The 20,806-nt window shown below is 42.9% G+C and overlaps 1 protein-coding gene and 1 non-coding gene across 2 annotated transcripts in view; both read left to right on the forward strand.

Annotated features, from left to right (window-relative positions):
- Nucleotides 1–20,806, forward strand: part of ZNRF3 (zinc and ring finger 3) — a 152,322-nt gene that overhangs the window by 92,446 nt on the left and 39,070 nt on the right. The window contains exon 2 of the mRNA XM_058281581.2: nt 1,317–1,442. Within this exon, the coding sequence (XP_058137564.1) occupies nt 1,317–1,442 (126 nt within the window). The remainder of the gene's footprint in view (nt 1–1,316; nt 1,443–20,806) is intronic.
- On the forward strand, nt 1,740–1,863 carry LOC111764925 (U8 small nucleolar RNA). Its single transcript, XR_002797404.1, has one exon. It is a non-coding gene; the product is annotated as a U8 small nucleolar RNA (small nucleolar RNA).

Genomic DNA, 20,806 nt, shown 5'->3' on the forward strand with positions numbered 1-20,806 from the left:
TCCAAAGGTCAGAAGTCTCCAATGGGTGTGCAGTGCTGCATTCCTTCTGGAGGCTGTAGGGTAGAATCCGTTTCCTTGCCTCCGGTCTTCCTTGGCTCATGGCCCCTTCCTCCATCTTCAAAGCCCTCACTCCAACCACTGCTTCCATCATCATATTTCCACTCTGTTTCTTTCCTGCCTCCCTCCTTCCCTGACTGGACCCTTGGGTGTCCTGGATTATCCAAAACAACCTCCCATCTCAAAATTAATCGGATCTGTAAAGTTCCTTTGGCCAAGTAAGGCAACACACTCTGAGGTTCTGGGGACTAGGGCATGGACATATTCTGTTTACAAGAACAGTGGGTTTTCAGGTCTCTTGTGTCTCTAACATGCCATGAATCTAAACATAGTTCCTTTTTTTTTTTAAAGGTGCTAGACCCATCAAGTTCTTGATAAATTACTTTGATTCCTGAGGCTTTCAAGCTCTTCTCAGATTGTTATTAGGGATTCTACAGCATGATATGACTTGATGAAAGAACTGTGAGTGCAAACCCTAGAGTTATTCTGGCTTTCAGGCTTCCACTCACTGCACTCTTACTAGCAAAAATTTGATGATGCTCCTGTACTTAGTTTGGTTTTGTACTTTGCAAAGTTTGAAAAGAATTCCAAGAATTTCATCTATTTCCTGGGAACCAGGTGAAACTAGCCTTTTAACAGCCTTTTAATTATACTGGTAGATCTGCAGTATTTTCAGTGGTCTCTCCATATAGTTCTGAACGTGTTTCTAGGTCCTTTCACATAGGTTGAAGTAGATTTGTCTTTAGGTCTAGAACCAGACAGTCTTGAATACTAATGAAGTCAGTCTCACCTGTAATTAGTACTTTAAATGTTAAATTGATGGTATTTCATTGCAGTTGCGATGGGCTTTTTTTTTTCCCCCCTCTCTTTTTGAAGTACTGGGACCGGGGATTGAACCCACGACCTTGCATGTGGGATGCCGGTGCTCAACTGCTTGAGCCACATCTGCTCCCAGCAATTGGTATTTATATGGGAGTTGTGCTGTTTTCCTTTCCTAACAATCTGTCCAGTGTGTCCACCTTGGGTGACTGCTGCTTATATAAGAGTGAGAAAACATCTGTAAAATGTATTTATAGTGGCTCTTTTGTCTGTTCCCCAGTGCTCAGCATATTGTCCTGAAATAGGATTCTCCATGGGTTGAAAAACTGTCCCAACCTTTTAAAATTTTAAGTTTTGAGGCAAGCTTTGGTTGTTGAGTCTGTGAGCCAAACACACCTGCAGCCTATGTGTTGAAGGTTTCTTTCCATTTTGTTTCCTAGATGCACCCACTGGGCCTGTGTAATAACAATGATGAAGAGGACTTGTATGAATATGGCTGGGTAGGAGTGGTGAAGCTGGAACAGCCAGAATTGGACCCAAAACCATGCCTCACTGTCCTGGGCAAGGTAAGCAATGGGCCCTCCGAGTCATCCCACATTGGTTGGTATGCTCTACTCTCCCATTTCTCCAGGTCCTCAGATACTTGGTTATGGGGAAGAGCTGTGCTGGTACCCTGCTCCTTCCCCAGCTGGAGGACTAAAGCGTGTCTGGAGGCGGCCCAGTGTGTTGTTCTGAGCCTGAGTTATGGGGCAAGTTATTTTCCCCCAAGGAGCCTCATTTACTTCCTCTATGAAATGGGGTTGAGAATAGAGATTCAGAAAGGTATCTTTGTGTGTGCGTATATGTATATAAATAAAGTAATATAAAAAGTATATTATGTATAAAGACATTTTAAAGTATATTTATAGAAACGTGATGATTGGAGTTCGCATGACGCGTGATAAGCGTTCTGTGTAATCAGGACCATCCTGGTTACTCCTATCTGAAACTCCTAACGATCACTATATTTTTTTTTTTTTTTTTTGTCGTACGAGGAGGCTAAACATTTACTTACTATAATTTTAGTTTAATGGTCTTACTTGTGGTAGATGTAGATTGTTTTTGTTTTGGATGGGTACTGATGTACAGTACTCAAAATTCTTGCTCTAGAAACGTCGGTTACCCATAAATTTCTGTAGTTTGCATATATTTGTAAATCTATAATTTTGACTTAAAAAAATAAAAAATAAAATATATTTATGTATACTTGTATAAAAGTTTGGGTGTGTGTGTATATGTATATATATGCACATATATAAAAAATGTAATTTATAAAGCATCTAAGTAATCCTCAGGGGGGTCTGGGGCAGCACTTAGTAATCAGCACACTCATATTTTTGTAGCAAAACATAAGAAAATCACATTAAGTGGCATAACTAAAATCTAAATAATCTCATTCAGGACAGCTTTACCTCCAGAAGACTTCAGATACATTTAGTTTTGCTACTAGTAGGTTACGAGAAAACCTTCGAGTTTTAGAGCTTTTCTTGGTTTTCGGATGACAGGTAGGAATTATGGTCCTGTGTTTGAACTTTCCTCATGAGATGATTAGGAAGAGAAGAGGAGGTACAAATAAATGCCTAGCACGTAGTAAACGCTCAAAAAGCATTTGCTGACGTTGGTTGTTGTCACCCTATTTAGAAGTACCGAAAAGACCTTTTAGCCAAAAAGGTCAGCATTACCTTTGATTGCAGTATAAGACAGAAATAATTAGACTTTGGAGAGCCATCAAGAATCTTAAAATATGCCAGGTAATAATCTGTTTTAACCTGATCATTTTGTTAAAGCAGGGAAAGGTTCAGAGAAAGTTATTAGAACTTGGTTGGAAGAAAGGTGGTATCACCTAAGTATAATGCTATTGCCTGGATATTTCTGATATTCTCAAAAGCTGCTCTTCTGGGCTCCATGGGGAAATAGCAAGTGTCCTAGTTCCTAACCTCTTGGAAAGCCAGTCAAGAGAAGAGATGGTTTTGACCCAGAGTGCTAGGAAGGGGAAGCCCTCCCGGATTTGAAAATGCCCCAGCCCACGTCTTCTGAAAGACCTTTTACCCAGGAGACCCTCACAGATTGGATCAGTGTGTGATTTTTGCATCTCACTTGCTGTCTTCTGAGTCGCCTCAGAGCATTTGTCAAGTTCTCCTGCCCTTTTATTGGGGGGGGGGGGTAGGAGTTATTACCTATTTGGTTTATAGTTTGAGAAGTGGCTCAAGCCCTGATACTTCATTGCTAAAATAGTTGGCCAGAGCTGCTTAATGCTGGTAGGAGAGCAGTGTTTTCCTGGGAGAAATGCCAGCTACAGCCACAAGTTAGGAACAGTGCTTGCCTTGTAGGTATTACACTCCTAATATATTTTCTCCTATACCTAGACTGCTGTCATGCCAGGCTAAGTTACTTGGGTACAACTTTGGTTTCTGTTATGTCTGTAAATGGGTTAGCACAGGGCTCGTGGGGTCACCCCATTGTTCTCTCATAGGTTAGTGGTGGAGGGACTAGTTGAAGTCACTCAGTTCATCTGTTGTTTCCTCCTCCAGCCAGAATACAATCATCTAGTCTAGTTGTTTTACCTAGAGAGCTTTGGATGGCTTGACCTGCTGGCCTGAGAGGCCAAGGAAAATTAAAAACCCTTAGACATGAACTGAATCATTAAGTCCCTCTTGAGTTTATTCATACACCAAATAGTTAATGAATGCCGAGATCCAGAAGCTAAGCATGTGGTTCTACTTGCTTGCTAGCAGTAGCCTACCATCTTTGTGTTTGGAAAGATTGTGTAGTGGCAAGGTGTAGTTAGTTATTGCAGTTTGGCTTAGAGTTTGCATCTGAATAAAATAGTTAGCAAAAGGCTTGGGCCAAACAAAGCAAGACAATTTCACATTTGGTCAATACCTAGGTCCAGGCAGGAGGTGCAGAGTCAACCCCTCCCTCCAGTCTTCTTAAATCATGGTTGTTCTTAGCTTCACTTTTATTAACTTTGCTAATTGTTTTCTTTTCTGAGCCCTCAAGGGCAGTGACAAGAAGACTAGAGTAAAGAGAAGCAGGGTGATCCTCATGGTTGTAGCATGAGCCCTGTCCATAGAGTATGGTTTTCAATCCATCTCTTTGCTTTTGGAGGCTGAAGCAAGAAGAGATGGGCAGTGGAGAGAGAGAGGCACAAAGGGCAAAGGGGGAAACTACCGCTGAGTCAATGTGGAGATAGAGGGAGCTCCTCGGGTAGATGTTGAGACTTGTGGGGAGCCATAGAAGGAGCACTCTGTCAGCCACAGCCGGATCAGGCATGTGGAAAAGCTTGTGGGGGAATGGGGCCAGACCAGGACCCTCTCCCATGGAGTCACTCACCTACCCTCAGAAAATGCCATGGGGCGAAACCTTGAAATAAGAAAGATTAATGTCCTAAATTTAAAAAACATAAATGCTTCCCCCAGGAGTTCATATAAAGTTTCATTTTAAAAGCAAAGGACATAAACTTATCACCTGGATTTATTACTGAGGGATTTTGAACTCCTCAGAAAAGAACTCTATGAACGCATGAGAGAAAAATGATTTATGATCCCCTCCTTGTAATCTTTTCAATTCTGTAGGAAGAGGTACAGACAGAAGGATCAATTAGAGAGGCAGAGTTGGGGTGAGGGTGAGCCCCCCACAGTGAAGCAGCAGGCCAGAGCACTGGGCCAGGCCCTGCCTTGGACCAGATCTTGGCTTTCTGAGTCTCTTTTTACTCAGTTCACGTGAAAAGGTTATTCTGGGTTCCCTGCTTTTCTTTTTTTTTTTTTTTTTTAAAGATTTATTTTTATTTATTTATTTAATTCCCCTCCCCCAGTTGTCTGTTTTCTGTGTCTTTTTGCTGCGTCTTGTTTCTTTGTCCGCTTCTGTTGTCGTCAGCGGCACAGGAAGTGTGGGCGGCGCCATTCCTCGGCAGGCTGCTCCCTTCTTCGCGCTGGGCGGCTCTCCTTACGGGTGCACTCCTTGCGCGTGGGGCTCCCCTACGCGGGGGACACCCTTGCATGGCACAGCACTCCTTGCGCGCATCAGCACTGCGCATGGGCCAGCTCCACACGGGTCAAGGAGGCCTGGGGCTTGAACCGCGGGCCTCCCATGTGGTAGACGGACGCCCTAACCACTGGGCCAAAGTCCGTTTCCCTCCCTGCTTTTCTAGTATTTTGAGCTTCTGTATTGCATTTTAAATCTTCCTTGGTATTCTGGTGTGGGGAGATTCTAGTTGCAGCATTGCAAGAGGGACTCTGTTAACCTGTTATAGATGAAGTCCCAGGAAATTAAAAAAAAAAAAAATCAGTAAATCTATGTTTCTGAGCAGCTTTCTTTTGAAAGTGTGGGTCTTAAACCAAAAGTCTGGGTTTATGCCCCCAAGGCATTTTAACCCTTCAATTCAGTCAGTGCTTATTAAGTATCTTGGGGTGCTGGTGATAATTTTGAATACCAGAGTTAGCGTTGGCTCCTCTGGAGGGTCTCCCGATGGAGAGTCTCCTGGCCAGCACATACAGGGTGAGCTTCCTCATGGATTCCATAACTGGAGGCAGAATAAAAGCTACCCAGATTGGAATAGATGAGTAGGGAGGGTTTTGAAACACAAGAAGGTCAACAGGCATGAGTTTGATTTTTTCCGGTATTTAAGATGGAGGTGAAGGGTAGTTAATAAAACAATTAGAGAGGCAGGGAAGGCTGAGTGTGGGACTTGGAAAAGTTGCTGCAGCCCTCAGTTCCTTTCCTCATTTTGGAACAGGGCTGATGTGGCCTTTGTAGTAGTTGTGGGGCTTCCATGAGATGTCTGGAGCATTTAACACAGAGCCTGCTCATGCTAAATGCCTGAGGAGAGTGTAAAGGCGGCCGCCATGTGCTGGGTGCTCACTGAGCGCTAAGTACAGTGCTATGAGCTTTATGTGCAGCATTTCCTTTAATTGTCAGAATAATTTCAAGATCATTTCCAGCATCCCCAATTACTCGATGAGGAAATTGAGTCCCAGAGAGGTTCTCCACATAATGTAAGCTAATTCATAAGTAGTCAAGCCGAGATTTGAGATAAGACTCTGCTGTACCATCCCATAAACATTTAGTTTCTTTCCCTTACCTCCTTGGTTCTTTACCCATTTTTCTAGATAAAAATCAGATGCTTTTCTCACTAGTCACTGACTTGATAAAGACCTTTTGGGTTCCATGTAATAGAAACCCAGTTGGAGCTACACTGAGAGAAAGGGGAATTTTCTTTTTTCATTAAAAATTTCTTTATTGAAGTATATCACTGTGCATACATGAACATACATAATAAATATATAGTAAAAGTTGTAAACTCACAAAACAAACACGCAGACATCATACAGGGGTTCTATAACATCACCCTACCACCAGCACCTTGCATTGTTGTGAAACGTTTTCCTCAACTATATATTTTTTTAACTTTAATTTTAGAGAAGTTTTAAATTTACAGAAAAATTATACTAAAAATACAGGGAATTCCCATATAAGGCCTTCACCCCTGCACCCACACACACAGTTACCCCTTTGTTGACACCTTAGATTAGTGTGGTATATTTGGTAACTTTGTTACAATTGATGAACCAATATTGAAGCATTGCTACTAACCATGGTCAATAGTTTACATTATGGTTTGCACTTTGTGCTATATAGTTCATAGACTTTGACAAATGTATGATGTCTTGTGTCCATCAATGCAGTATTATTCAGAAGAATCTCTCCACCCCAGATGTGCCCTGTTCTATCCATTCATTCCCTCCTTCTTTCTGAACCTCTGGCAACCCCTATCTTTATATCAGTATTACAAGTTCTTCTGGCAACATAAGATAACATCCATGATAACAACTAATCTACTTTGGTCTGCGGCTGCCTCGCGCCCCCCCCCCCCCCCCAGCCCTCCCTCACCCCCAACACAAACATGTTTGTTCACTCCCCAATCCTGAGGGACCTGGGACAACGTCCATTTCAACAGCCCCAGTCTGAGAGATACCATGGGGAGATGAGAGAAAGGGAAATTTGCTCTGAGGAGCCTTGGCTGTGTCACTGAACCGATGAATAGCTCTTCTGGAATAGCTGGACTCCAGGGCTTGGGTGCCAGGGAGCACCTCCCATGGCTTCTCTGTCTGGCAATCTGCTTCATTCTTCTCTTTTTTTTCCTCTCTCTCTCTCCCCACCCCACCTACTTACCTACTTGGTGGGAGATACCCCCAGAGCCCTGAACTGACAGTCTTTTGGTTTCGAGTCTAAAAGATTCCAGAAAAGGGACTCATTGGCCCATCTTGAGCCAGGTACTCACCTTTAGCTGGTCAGCCATGACCTGGGGCTGGTAAAACATTGGAACTTAGCTTTTCCTACCCTGCCACGTGTGGGGCCTGGGAGAGGTGTGTTTTCCAGAAGAAAGATGGTGGGGGACAGTAGTGGGCCACATTCCCATAAACCCCTTCAATCATCAGGTCATCTGTGCAATCTTGGTTGAGATCTCTAATTTATCTGGAGTCATTTGGAGAGGATCCTGCAGGAAGGGACTCATCTGGTTCAGGTGGACAGATACCAGGGGAGTGGGGGTGGGGTGAGGTTGGTGGGCAATCTCCAGGAACAGGGCAGAAAGCTGGTGGGGAAGGAAGAGTTTCTGGGTAGCTGGGAACCACTGAAGCTTTCTGACAAAAGGACCCGAAGTCTGGGAACGCTCATGTGGCCCTGGGTCTGAGCTGGCTGGATTAGGGAAGATCAGGTTACTTTTTGCTGCTGGATGTTGAGGGGAACTGAGAGGGCCCAGGCATCCGTGCTTTCAAATGCTTTGCTGAGGCTCAAGCAGGGGCAATTGCCAAGGGCACCTCTGTGTTTGCCTCCTTGTTTCCCCCTTCTCACCTGCCCTTCCACATTCACATTCAGGCAAAGTGAACTGTAGAGGCAGCATGGCCAGCAGAGTGGCTGCAGCAGAGCTCAGGAATCCTGGCTCAGCTGACAAGCAGCAGGAAAGTGAGGGATGGAGGGGCCAGTAGAGAACTGACCCTACATATTCACCCACCAACCCGTGCTCAACCCTGGAGTGTCTTGGTAACTGCTTCACAAAGAATGAATAAAGCCCTGGTCACCAAACTATGAAAGGAAGGTAGAAAATGAAGGACGTTTTAGTCTTTCAGGCTTGTTTGGGAAAGGGAGAGCATGTGATCATCAGACTTGGGTTTAGGCATCAAGCTAATCTGGGTTCAAACCTCAAACCCAATGCTCTTAAACTGTGTGACCTCAGCAGTCGCTTAACACCCCCCCCCCCCCATCTGTTTTTACCTGTTTTTACCTCCTTAAATGGGAAACGTGCCTGGTCTTGGTCAGGATGATCCAAGGAGCCTGTGTAGGGCAGCTGTTGCCCATTGTTCCTGGGATATCCAGAAGCACTAAAGTAGCCACTCATTGTCCATCCTCCGACTCTGATTAGCCTTCAATTGCTTTTAGTCCTCAAAGTGGGGTTAAATCATTGCCCAATATATGGACACTTTAATGACAGTGGGCGTTAAAAAAAACAGCAAGCATTTGTTTCCAAACTGATGGTCTAGTCTATAGTTAATTGTGAGGGGATGACAAGTTCTCCTGAGACCTAGCAGTAGGCAAACCTTTTTGTTCCATAGAAATGTTATAGGTAATCCAGGGGCCCTGAAAACAGAGACCAAACCCTCCTGTGTACATCAGACCACTCCAGGGAAGATTTCTTATTGTTCAAAGAACAACTTCCAAATCAGGGAATTTGGGTAAAGGAAAAACAGGCTTTTAATTGTATCTTATTTTAATGATATAGTGAAGAACAGGAAAGAGAAACTCACTGGAATCCAAAGATGTTTAAATTTTTTTTTTTTTAGATTTTTAAATTAAAAAAAAAAAAAAGTATCCCCCCCCCCCCCCCCCGGTTGTCTGCTCTCTGTGTCCATTTGTTGGTGTTCTTCTGTGTCTGCTTGTATTCTTGTCAGTGGCACCTGGAATCTGTGTCTCGTTTTTGTTGCGTAACTTTGCTGTGTCATCTCTCTGTGTGTGTAGTGCCATTCCTGGGCAGGCTGCACTTTTTTCGCGCTGGGTGGCTCTCCTTATGGGGCACAGTCCTTGCACGTGGGGCTCCCCTCCCCTACGCGGGGGACACCCTTGCATGGCACAGCACTCCTTGCGCGCATCAGCACTGTGCATGGGCCAGCTCACCACATGGGTCAGGAGGCCCTGGGTTTGAACTGAGGACTTCCCATGTGGTAGGCGGACACCCTATCCATTGGGCCAAATCCGCTTCCTTAAATTTCTTTACAAAATATAAATCAGAACCTAATACATGATACAGTAATGGGCAAGACTTGATGCTTAAAGGAAAAAGAACGTTCGGGAATAATCCAGGAAGAGAATAATCATCCCATGGTGATGAATGGGTTTTGGCCAAATCTTTCTGAACTGCGCCTTTCCTGGGAATGATCTCACTAGGTTCTCTGATAAAAGTCAAAACTAATAAAACTGTGCTGTAGGTTTTAATCTAGCACAGCAGTTTGCAAAGTGTGGCCTGGAGACCCATAGGGATCCTCAAGATCCTTTCCAGGGGATCTGCAAGATCAAAACGACTTCCATGAAGACTAAAGGAGATATATTATTATTCTATTAATGGAAAAACTTGTAACACTGATATAAAGACAGGGGTCACCACCTCCAGAGATTCTGAGGGAAGGGAGAGGGAAGAATAGGTGTAGTAATATGGGGCACTTTTGAGACATTGGAATCATTCTGAATTATATTGCAATGATAGATATAGCCATTATACAGTTTGGCAAAACTATACCATTACGTGGTGCAAACTATAAAACATAATGTAAACTATAGACCATGCTTAGTAGCAGTGCTTCAATATGTATTCATCAATTTAACAAATGTACCACACTAATGAAAGATGTCAACTGGGGAAAGTGCAAGGGAAAGAGGGTGGGTTATATAGGAACATCCTATATTTTCAGTGTAACATTTATGTAATCTAAAGCTTTAAAAATAAAGAAGAAAAGTTTTTTTAAAAAAAGATTAAAACAAAATGCCTTTTTTACTCTCATTCTTTCATCAGGTGGCATTTTCCAGAAGCATCATGATGTATGATGATACCATTGTTCTCATGGCTAGTGGAATGTGTGCTGTTGTATTCTTGTGTTTTGAAAATTTCTCTGTTTTAATTGCTAATATGGTAAATATCAACAGTTATAATCCATATAAACACAAATTCTTTAGGATTTTTAATAATTTTGGAGAGTGTAAAGGGAGACCAGAAATTTGAGGATACTGACATAGCATTATGTCACCACTGTAAAATCAGGTCATAGAGATTGGCTGTGGGAGAAACCCTTTTATAAAATTTATGGGAATGATGAGAAACTAGAGGACATTTTGGGAAATCAAGGGGAGTATATTGTCATGAAATTATACTTGTTCTGCAGTACTATTTCTAAAATATTAGTAATTTGAGTAAAACCAATGCTTTGTTGCTTTCCACATTGTAACAACATAACCAAATGATGAATTTGAAGAACTTAGGTGAAGAAGATCTTAACATCTCTGAGACTTGCATTGGGATATAACCTTGAGCCTCATCCTTCCAGAACAGAGCTTACCTGGATAAGTCTTTGAGGGAGGCAAAAATGTGGGAAGTTGGGCAAAGCTGTAGAATTGTTTATACGCCATGTAGGTAGGGAGCTCATCCTTCAAGCATCCTATTCTAATTTGGGGTTTTGGTCACAGGTATGTGTTTCCTGGGGATCCCTAAGAGCCCTGGCCCTCAGGCCAAGCTCAGTTTAGCACTCTTTTTTTTTTTTTAAAGATTTATTTTTATTTATTTAATTCCCCTCCCCCGGTTGTCTGTTTTCTGTGTCTTTTTGCTGCATCTTGTTTCTCTGTCCGCTTCTGTTGTCGCCAGCGGCACGGGAAGTGTGGGCGGCGCCATTCCTGGGCAGGCTGCACTTTCTTTCGCGCTGGGCGGCTCTCCTTATGGGTGCACTCCTTGCGCGTGGGGCTCCCCTACGGGGGGGACACCCCTGTGTAGCAGGGCACTCCTTGCGCGCATCAGCACTGCGCATGGGCCAGCTCCACACGGGTCAAGGAGGCCTGGGGCTTGAACCGCAGACCTCCCATGTGGTAGACAGACGCCCTAACCACTGGGCCAAAGTCCGTTTCCCAGCTTAGCACTCTTGAGTGTGATAGTCCCATCTCGAGAGGGGTGGTGGGACAGAAATCCTTGGGTCTGATTCACTGTGAGAAAGAGGAGAAGGTGGCTGGCCATACCAGGGTCTCAGAGGCAGCTGCTCCACATCACAGGCAATTGACCTCACCAGGCCTCCTCCAGCTGGCAAAGCAAGTACGGTATTTGTCACATACCTGAGCACAGGGCACCGTGACTACAGCTCATTGCCATGGTATCCCTGCTAGCTCCCTATGCAACTGCTTGGAACACTTACTCATATCATACCTCTCCAAGGCCTGTTACCTGGTTCAGTTATCATGGTTCTCAACTGGGGGCAGTTTTACCTCCTGGGGGATATTTGGCAATGTCCAGGGTCATTTTTGGTTTCTAGTCAAAAATGTCCAGGGAGGGATAGGGTGATGTTTAGCATCCTACAAGTGCCCAGGCCAGCCCCCCACCACACAGCATTATCCAGCCTCAAACATCAGGAGTGCTGAGTTTGAAAAAACCCTATCTTATTGTGCATTACAAATTTTCTAAGATCTTTTTTTTTTTAAGATTTATTTATTTATTTCCCCTCCCCTCTTCCTGCCCTGCTGTTTTTGCTGTCTGTGTCCATTCGTTGTATGATCTTCTGTATTTCTTTCTCTTTTTGTCTTCTCAATTTTTCTCCTCTAAGATTCACTGGAATCTGATCCTGGGGACCTCTGATGTGGAGAGAGGTTCCCTGTCAGCTGTGTCACTGCAGTTCCTGGTTTCTGCTGTGCTTCACCTTAACTATCCTCTTCATCTCTCTTTTGTAGTGTCATCATCTTGTGTGACTCACTTGTGCAGACACTGGTACACCGCGCAGGCATTCACCTCACCACATGGGAGCACTTTCTCTTCTTTTTTCACCAGGAGGTCCCAGGGATTGAACCCAGGTCCTCCTATATGGTGGGCAGAAGCCCTATCACTTGAGTCACATCTGCTTCCCTCTAAGAGGATCTCAAATCCCACATCTTCCTCCTTCATTCCCTTTTCTACTTTGTTACCCACCAGTGCAATGACAGGTTCCTGGCAGCCTTTCTGGAGTGTTCTATTGAAAGGATTGGGGAGGTTGATAATCTACTACCACCGAAGCAGCTGAGAAGGAATGTTGTAGCACATTTGTGTTGCCATGTGAGGCATGGAAAGAGCCTAGGCCTTGAAGCCATTCAGCCTGGGTGCAAGTGACAGTCCTACCCAGGAAGTAGCTAGGCCAGTTAACCTTTCTTTGCCTCCACCCCCTCCATACCAAGGTAATTGTGAGGCTAAAAAAAATAGTGTATGTCAAGTTATTGGAATATGCAGGTACTCAACAAATGTCAGTTTCCTTCCCTCTCTAAATGTATTCCTGCCAGGTGATTGGAAACTTTTTTTCCTAAGGTGAGCTAAGTTCCTTGTTGAGGAGGAAGTGTAGAAGGCTTTTCAGATTTATTTTAAGGAGCAAACGTTTGGGAAAATGCCCCCCATATTTGGCTAAAAAGGAAAGCAAGGAAGGAACTCAGTAAAATAAACCAGATCAGGAGGAAAAGATTGGCATGATATGACTGGAAAAACTCAAGGAATACCGCTTTTCTTCTAAGGTCACACATCTGCTTAGAAATTCACAAACTTTTTATTTGATGCTTTTCCTCTATGCCTAAATCCTCTGGGAATCTCTTGGTTAAAAAATTCTACATTAAGTACAGTGCTACTTTTTTTTTCCTTTTTTTTTTTTTTTAAGGAGATCAGAGTCTTTATCAGCTAAAAAAAAAGAAGAAGAAGAAGAAAAAGGCTAACCAAAACCGTTATTTGAAATCCACTGGAAGACTTAAGGGAATTTTGAAGATAGAGTGAGTGAACAGAACAAATAGTGTAGCTGCCAACTTGGAGAAGCACTGTCTCCTTCTAGGATGGGGCGAACCTGGTTCGTGACACTCCTCCCTGCTGCTGTCTCTACCAATTGTACCAGGCTCCCAAAGGAAGCATGGGCCACAAATGAGGTTGTTCTAGGAAACCAGAGATGGGTTGTGACAGGCCAGGTCCTGTTCACAAGCTGGAAAGCTCCTCAAAAAGAGGCAGTGACCTTGTCTGCTTTTGAGAAGTCGTTTTAAAATATTGGAGAAGTTAGACCCTAAACATATAGTAAGTTATCTTAATATGTAAAGTACCTGTCCTGGGTAGTTGACCAGAATCTCTCATACCTAGATTCAAGACCAAGACCTATCTGTCTCTGTTCTCAGAGGGGCCTTGCACACATTTGGCCATACCTGTAACACTGACCCTGTCAAGTAGCAGTAGACTATACAAGTGTGTTCTTGACCATGTCCATGGACATTTCAGGCTTTTGGAAGTTGTCTTAACAGTGACTGTACATAGCTAGTTTACACTCTCCCAAGTCCATGCAGATGGAGACCAGGTTTGACCGTTGCACGTTTCTAGGGCCTTCTGGTTACACTTGCATATACAGAGACACCATCCCCTAGGGCAGGCATAAATCCCAGCAGTTGCAGAGCAAGAAGAATAGGGACATCACAGAGATCCTGCCCTGCCAGCCTTTCTCAGACTCCAGACAAATGCAGTTTATTTTCTTTGTTTTGTCTTGTGTCTGTGTTTCCTTTTCAAAAAGCACTGTACTTTATTTGATGAAAGGTACAGGGGACCATTTTGCCTTAGTGATCTTGTTTCCGAAATGCCTTTTGTGTTATATCTTAAGTTTGAGGCAGTCCAAACAGTTCCTTTGTAGTACTGAAATACTTATTAAATTTAAATAATTTAAGTTATAAAAATAATAAAGAGTTTCATACGTTCTAGTTGTTCTAAGCTTGTTGGATAAGCCTGGAGAACTTGGGCTATTTTTTGTAATTCAAATGGGACATGGCCTTCACTGTTACACATTAACTTAGTAGTACAAATTTTCATAGATTTATCAACTCTTAAATGAACCTCAGAGAAAAGAATGTGGAGTATGCAAGGAACGTTTATACCTTGGCTTGATTTTTAGAAATCAGATTTTGAAGGGTTCAGCTTTAAAAGCTGTTTCTTTTTCATCTATTTGTAAACATATTAGATTGATTTTTAAGTCAGTTATTTTGTTAGTGTTTTGGCTTTTTTAAGTTTAATAGACTCTTAGTCCTTTATAACCCCTCATTTTAAAGATCTACCCAAAATCTATAGCATTAACCTATTTTACTATTTTGTAACTATCAGAAATTTCCTGTTCCCTTTGTTTGTTTAAGTATGTAAGCAATATGATATTTTTACCACCACTTTGGTATCCCTAGTGCCAAGAACAGTGCCAGGACATATAGCAGGCACTTAATAGATTTTTTTTTTTTGCATGAAAAAGTTAATTATGGGGAAGCGGGCTTGGTTCAATGGAAGAGTGTCCGCCTACCACGTTGGAGGTCCATAGTTCAAACTCAGAGCTTCCTTACCGGTCTGTCCCATGCACAGTGCTGGTGCGTGCAAGGAGTGCCATGCCACGCAGCGGCATAGGGGAGCCCCATGTGCAAGGAGTGCGCCCCATAAGGATAGCCGCCAGTGCGAATGAAAGTTCAGCCTGCCCAGGAGTGATGGCCGCACACACAGAGAGCTGACAACAGCAAGATGACACAACAAAGAGACACAGATTCCCAGTGCCGCTGACAAGAATAGAAGCGGACACAGAAGAACATACAGCAAATAGACACAGAGAACAGACAACTGGGGAGGGAGAAATAAATAATGAAAATAAATCTTTAAAAAAAAACAATTAATTATGGAGGAAATAGAAGGCAAAAAAAAACCCACTTTAATTCTTCAACCAAGTTTTCTTCCCTAAGCCTACTGTCTGATGAAATTATTATCAAGGTATAAAATCTACTCTGCTTTTTTAAACTTAATATATGCTAAGTCATTTCACCATTTCATAGTATTTTCATGACCTATCATTTTAATGGCTGTATAACATGAAAGAGAACAGGCCATGATTTAGCTGACCAGTCTCCCAGGGTTCAATAATTAGATTACTTCTGCTTTATTTTTAACCCTTCAAACAAAACCAAAATGAAAACCTTTCTTCGTATAGAATTTTTTTGTTTTTGTTTTTGTTTTTTATTTTTCTTTCCCCTTTTTTAATTATTTACTTAGGATAATATTCCATGAGGGAGACTATTATAGGTAAAACATTATGAAGTGTTTTTTTAAATGATACAATGTAAACAATTACAAATTGCTTTTGAGGAGCATTCTTTCAGTTTACTCTGCCTCTAGTGAAGTAAGAATGAACCATTTTTCCCAGAAAAGCAAGCATTGCCTATTTTCATTAACATATTTTTACCAATTTAAAAGGTAAAAAATAGTAGTATTTCCTTGTTTTCACTTGCATTGTTTCAATATTAGCAAATATTAAACCCCAAGCATTTTTCCTTATGCTAACTAAATTTCCTCTTTTGTATATACTCTTGTCTCTTGTTCATTTGTTTATGGCAGGCCTTAATATAGATTTTTTAAAAATCAGAATGTATTTATTCATTGTCATTTGGAATGATTTTTAGTTTCTGTTTGTTTAGCTTTCTTGATATGCAGAAGTTTCAAATTTTAACATAGTCTTCACTCTGTGATTTTTCTATTTCTTCTAAGCTTATTCTGTCACTTATCCCCATTCACATAGAATCATTTTTGCCTTTTTTGTGTTGTTTTTCTTTTACTGTATTAAATCTTTAAATCATTCAGAATTTATTTTGATATGTGGTATCAGGAGTGACTTAAATAGAGTCTCTTTTTAGAGTTATACTCATACCTTATAAGTCCCTTCAATTTATGTAGCCTCCTCCTTTTTAAAAATAATATACTCTTTTTCTTGAGTAAGCACCATTCCTGAGCTATCTACTGTCAGATAAATTCTGTGTCCCCTTGTGGGCCAGTGCCACACTTATAATTTTTGTTGCTTTAGAACATATTTCCAGAAGTGAAATGTGCTCTTGAACACATTTACAAGAATTAATCTGTGAAACAACAAAGCTAATGCCTGTTTGTGCCATTCTTTTGACCTGGGAATCCTGGTTAATCTTTATCCTCCCCAACCCACTATATCAATTCTCTGGCATTGTGGGGAGTTGCTTCAGAATCTGTTATCCTAATTGCCATATTCAAGTTTTGCTCCACCCCAGGATGCACAGGCTCATGCACACAGAACTTTTTTTTTTTTTTAAATATAAGAAATGTGTACGGTGGTTAAATAAACCACAAAACCTATTTCAATTTCTCCTTACCCAAACTCTTCCACCACCAAAACTTTTCTACTCTTTTCTGTTCTGGCAAAGTGTTTCTAGAGAGTTGGACTCTATATAGAAACAGAACAAAAAGGACTGATCAGATTTTCATTTTCATGGAGAGGCTCATTCTTTGTTTTGTTTGATTACAGTACAATTCATTGATTTTTAGTGTATTCACAGAGTTGGACAACCCTCACACAATCAATTTAAGAACATTTGCATCACTCCAGGCAGATACCCCTACCCTTTAGCAGTCACCCCCAGCTTCCCTTCTGCCCCTCAGTTATAGGCAGCCACTAATCTGTATCCTATCTCGATAGATTTGCCTATTCTGGACAATTCATAAAAATGACTTCTTTAACTTTGCATAATGTTTTTGGCATTCATCCATATCATAGAACATATCAGTACTTTGTTCCCTTTTTATGGCTACATAATGTTCTTTTGTATGATATGCCACCTTTTGTTCATCCATTCATCAGCTGATGGTCATCAGATTGTTTCGGCATTTTAGCTTTTATGAATCATGCTGCTGTGAACATTCATGTACAAGTTTTTGTGTGAATGTTATGTTTTCATGTCTCTTGGGTTTATACCTAGAAGGGGAATTGCTGGGTTGCATGGAAAATTCTGTGTAACCCTTTTGAGGAACTGCCATACTAATTTCCAAAGTTAGCTGCATCATTTTACAAACCCACCAGCTGTGTGTAAGGATTCCAGTTTCTCCACCATCCTAGTGGGTATGAACTGGTATCTCACTCTGGCTTTGATTTATTTCCCTGACGACTAATGATGTTGAAAATCTTTTTCAGTGCTTATTGGTCAATTGTTTATCTTCTTTGGAGAAATGTTTATTTCAGACAATCCTTTGCCCATTTTTTAACCTGGTTAATTTTCTTTTTATTACTAAGTTTGAGTTCTGTATGTACCCTAGATATAGACAAATGGTTTGCAAATATTCTTTCCCATTCTATGAATTGTCTTTTCACTTTCTTGATGGTATCTTTTGCTACACAAAAGTTTTTAACTTTGATGAAGTCCATTTTATCTATTTTGTTGTTGCTTGGGCTTTTGGTGTCATATCTAAGAAACTGAAGGAAGTCTCTTTAACTGAGACTTGCTAGTTGTTAACTGGTATTTTACATAATCATATATCTAAGGCTTTCCTGGGGTTCCTATTAAGGAATCCATTATTTCTTTCCCTCCTGACATTGACTGACAGAATACAGATGGGACAGAGAACCAGGAAGCATTAGTCTCTCCCTGTCACTGGTCCCCATCCAAACCTGCCTCCCAGATCTCCGGCTTTCACCTGGGACATCTGAGGCACCAGTCTCCACACATCTTAGAGGAAAAGGAAGGTAAATCCCAGGAATGCCAGTGGTCAGGACCCCTGTGGTTCCAGCACAGTAACTGAATGACTGGGTTAAAAAGAGGGAAAGACGGTGATCTATACTGCCTGCCCTCCTCCTTTTTTTGGCTAATGGCAATGGTTCTAGAACAAAGTGGCCTGATACTTCGCAGAATCCCAGCAAGTGTCCGTGCGGATGGATGCTCCTACTCACCTGCCTCAGGGACCCAGCACCTTAATGAACTTAAGGTTATGTGCTATCAGGTCTAAGTGGAAGAAGACAAGATAGTCTATTAAAATAAAGTTGATAGAGGTTCCCTTTTTGAAACCTAATGCTATAGAAAGAATGTAGGTGATTGACAGTTGTCACTGAGCCTCCCATGCCTGCTGTGCTTTAAAAGTGCCTTTGAAAAGAGAACAGATTGAAGGTTTCATTTTGGAATATTCAAGATCTGAAAAATGTTTCCAAAATTATTTTTCTCTTAAAGGTTTTTTGATAAACACCAGTCTGAAAATAATTTGCCTAGCTGGTGGCTGAGCCCTTATTCTCAGGAGGGGCATAAGAGTCATTGGGAGTGGGGGTCATTAACCAGATTCTCTGCTTCAAAGAACAGCAGAGGCAGTGTAGGGAATCTTTCATTGACTTCTACCCATAAACCACAGCCTGTGTGGAAGGTCTGCCCAGACCACTCAGCCTTGGCAAGTCCATGCTTCAAGAAGGGTCTAGCAGAATCGGGAGCCAATAGACAGGTGCGCGTGGTGAGGCGAGACTGTTAGGCTATGGCTTCACACTTACTAAACCTGAAACTGTTCCCCAAGTTCTTTTTCATGATGCCAGAAGCCCTGGGAGAAAAAAAAAGTCTGCAGTTATGCCAGGTCGTTTCTGTCATCTGAAATTCATCTAAAACACCTCAGATCCTTTTGGTGGTTTTGTCATTTTAGCACCCCGTTTTTCCTGTTATCTGCTGCTGATATTATGATGCAGTTGGCTTTTATATCATGATTGTGTTTTTAAAAAAGAATGCACTTGGCTACCACAGAGAATTTTTGCTTGCATGGAAATTGACTCTTCCCTAAAGGTCAAAATAGAATCGATTCGTTTTGTAAAACAATCATCAACTGCCCACACAGACCTGTGATGCCATCCTGTCTCTCGCCTGTGCCTTGCCCAGCCGCCCCCACCCCACCCCCGCCCCCCCACAAAATGACAAATGGAGTGAACAACATCTGATCTTCAGGCGCGATCTTTTATAAAGCAGGTTACAACCTCTGCTGCATTTCTTACTGCCCTCCGCCGCCCCATCCCTCCCTGCCATTATCATCTTTGCTTAGGTTGGGCTTTCTTCTGCCAATAAGAGAAAATAGGAAAATTGCCTGTTTTAGGCAATCCAGGTGTGTTTCAGAGATTTAGAGTTAAGAAGTCAAGTAAATATTTTGGCAGCCCAACAAAGGTAAGAAAGGGAGAATGCACCTAATGGGCATCTCAAGTTACAGGCCTATCCAAACACTGCCTTCCTCAAGAGAACGCTGGTCAGGGCGAAGCCTCCCTGCTCTCTCCTCAGCGAGGCCGGCTAAGTAGTGGACTTGCTTCTTGGACACTGGCCCTAGGCCACATAGGACGCTGATCGACTTTTTTTTTTCTTTTTTTTCCTCTATTTTCTAAAAAAAATGTTACATTAAAAAAAATATGAGGTCCCCATATACCCCCCACCCTCCTCACCCCACTCCTCCCACATCAACAACCTCTTTCATCATCGTGACACATTCGTAGCATTTGGTGAGTACATTTTAGAGCACTGCTGCGCCAGCTGATTGACTTGATTCATCCCCACTCCAGGGAGAAGATACTAATCAGTAAGGTGAGGGGTCTCCTCCTTTATCGACTAATCACATTGCTCCCTCTTTTTGCTGGAAATAAAACAAAACAAACCAGCCAGCCTTTTATCACCTTTTAAATTAGAACCCTGAAGAAACAGAGCACTGTATCTAAAATAACAAGAGTTTTCAGAATAACTGCATCCAGCTCCAGGGTCGGGAGGTGGACAGCTAGGGGGGAGCAGCTCATCACAGGACCACTAGGCTTTCGGGCTCAGGATCTGGCTCCACAGGGCCACCAAGCATGCCCGTCCAGAGAACTGTGCCCCCCCCCCGACAACTGCCCACCGGCCTGGTTTAAGAACAGAGACATCCAAGAAGGAGCACTGACCTGCCAGCAGCTTTTCTACTTGAAGCTGTGCTTTGTGTCTTTTTAAACAGAAAGGCAGACTTAAAAGCTGCTTCTGTCTTCCTCGCCCTCCCCCAGTGGCTTCACTGGATCACCTTGGAAGGGCCTTGTCCGGAGGAGGGAGAGGGGGTGGGAGGTGGCGCGAGGCAGCCCTGCTCTCAGGCGGCTCCTTTGATCACCTCCCACCCCTGTTCCAGGCTCCCCTGCTTGCTGGCGGGCCAAAGGCCCAGGCTTTACTGATCTGATGAGGTGCTGAATAGGACCCGAGGGGCAGTGACGGCAGTAAGCGAGAAGAAAGGCTGCGGGATGAAAAGGAAACCCCGTGGACCTACTCAGCTTCATTGGCCGGATTTTCCTACCAGGGAGCCGCTCAGTTCCTGCCAGTCCAGAGCTGCCTGCCCCTCACCCCTGCCCCTCCTGCTGCCTCTTTTCAGACCCTGTGAGTGTTTTGTGTTTGAGTCACGGCTGCGCTTCCTGATTCTCAGGCTGGGAACCCACTGCGCCTGTTTCCATGGTCACTGGGAAGCGCTGAGCGCCATGTGCTTCAAAGGGAACCTTTCCCCTCGCAGAGCTGCCGCCTGCCCGAGGCAGGCACACAAGGAGGGGTCCTCCACTCCAGGCCTCTCTCTGCCCTGCTTGCCAGGAGGAAAACCTCACCTTTGCTTGAGAAGGTGTGGAACAGCCCAGAACTAGCCCTCGGGAGTGTGTGCATGTCAGTGCACACACGGGGAGCACATGCACTCCCTCGTGCCCCCTGGTAGATTTTTATGGGATGTAGAGATTATAAATTGATGAATGTTAACTTTTCCCTGCTGCCCCTGATCCTCTGTTTACTAGACTTTCTGGAATCAAAGAAAATAGCAAAGCTTAAACCCCTTGTAGGAAAA

The sequence above is a fragment of the Dasypus novemcinctus genome, chromosome 19 (genome assembly GCF_030445035.2).
Source record: "Dasypus novemcinctus isolate mDasNov1 chromosome 19, mDasNov1.1.hap2, whole genome shotgun sequence".
NCBI classification, from domain to species: Eukaryota; Metazoa; Chordata; class Mammalia; order Cingulata; family Dasypodidae; genus Dasypus; species Dasypus novemcinctus.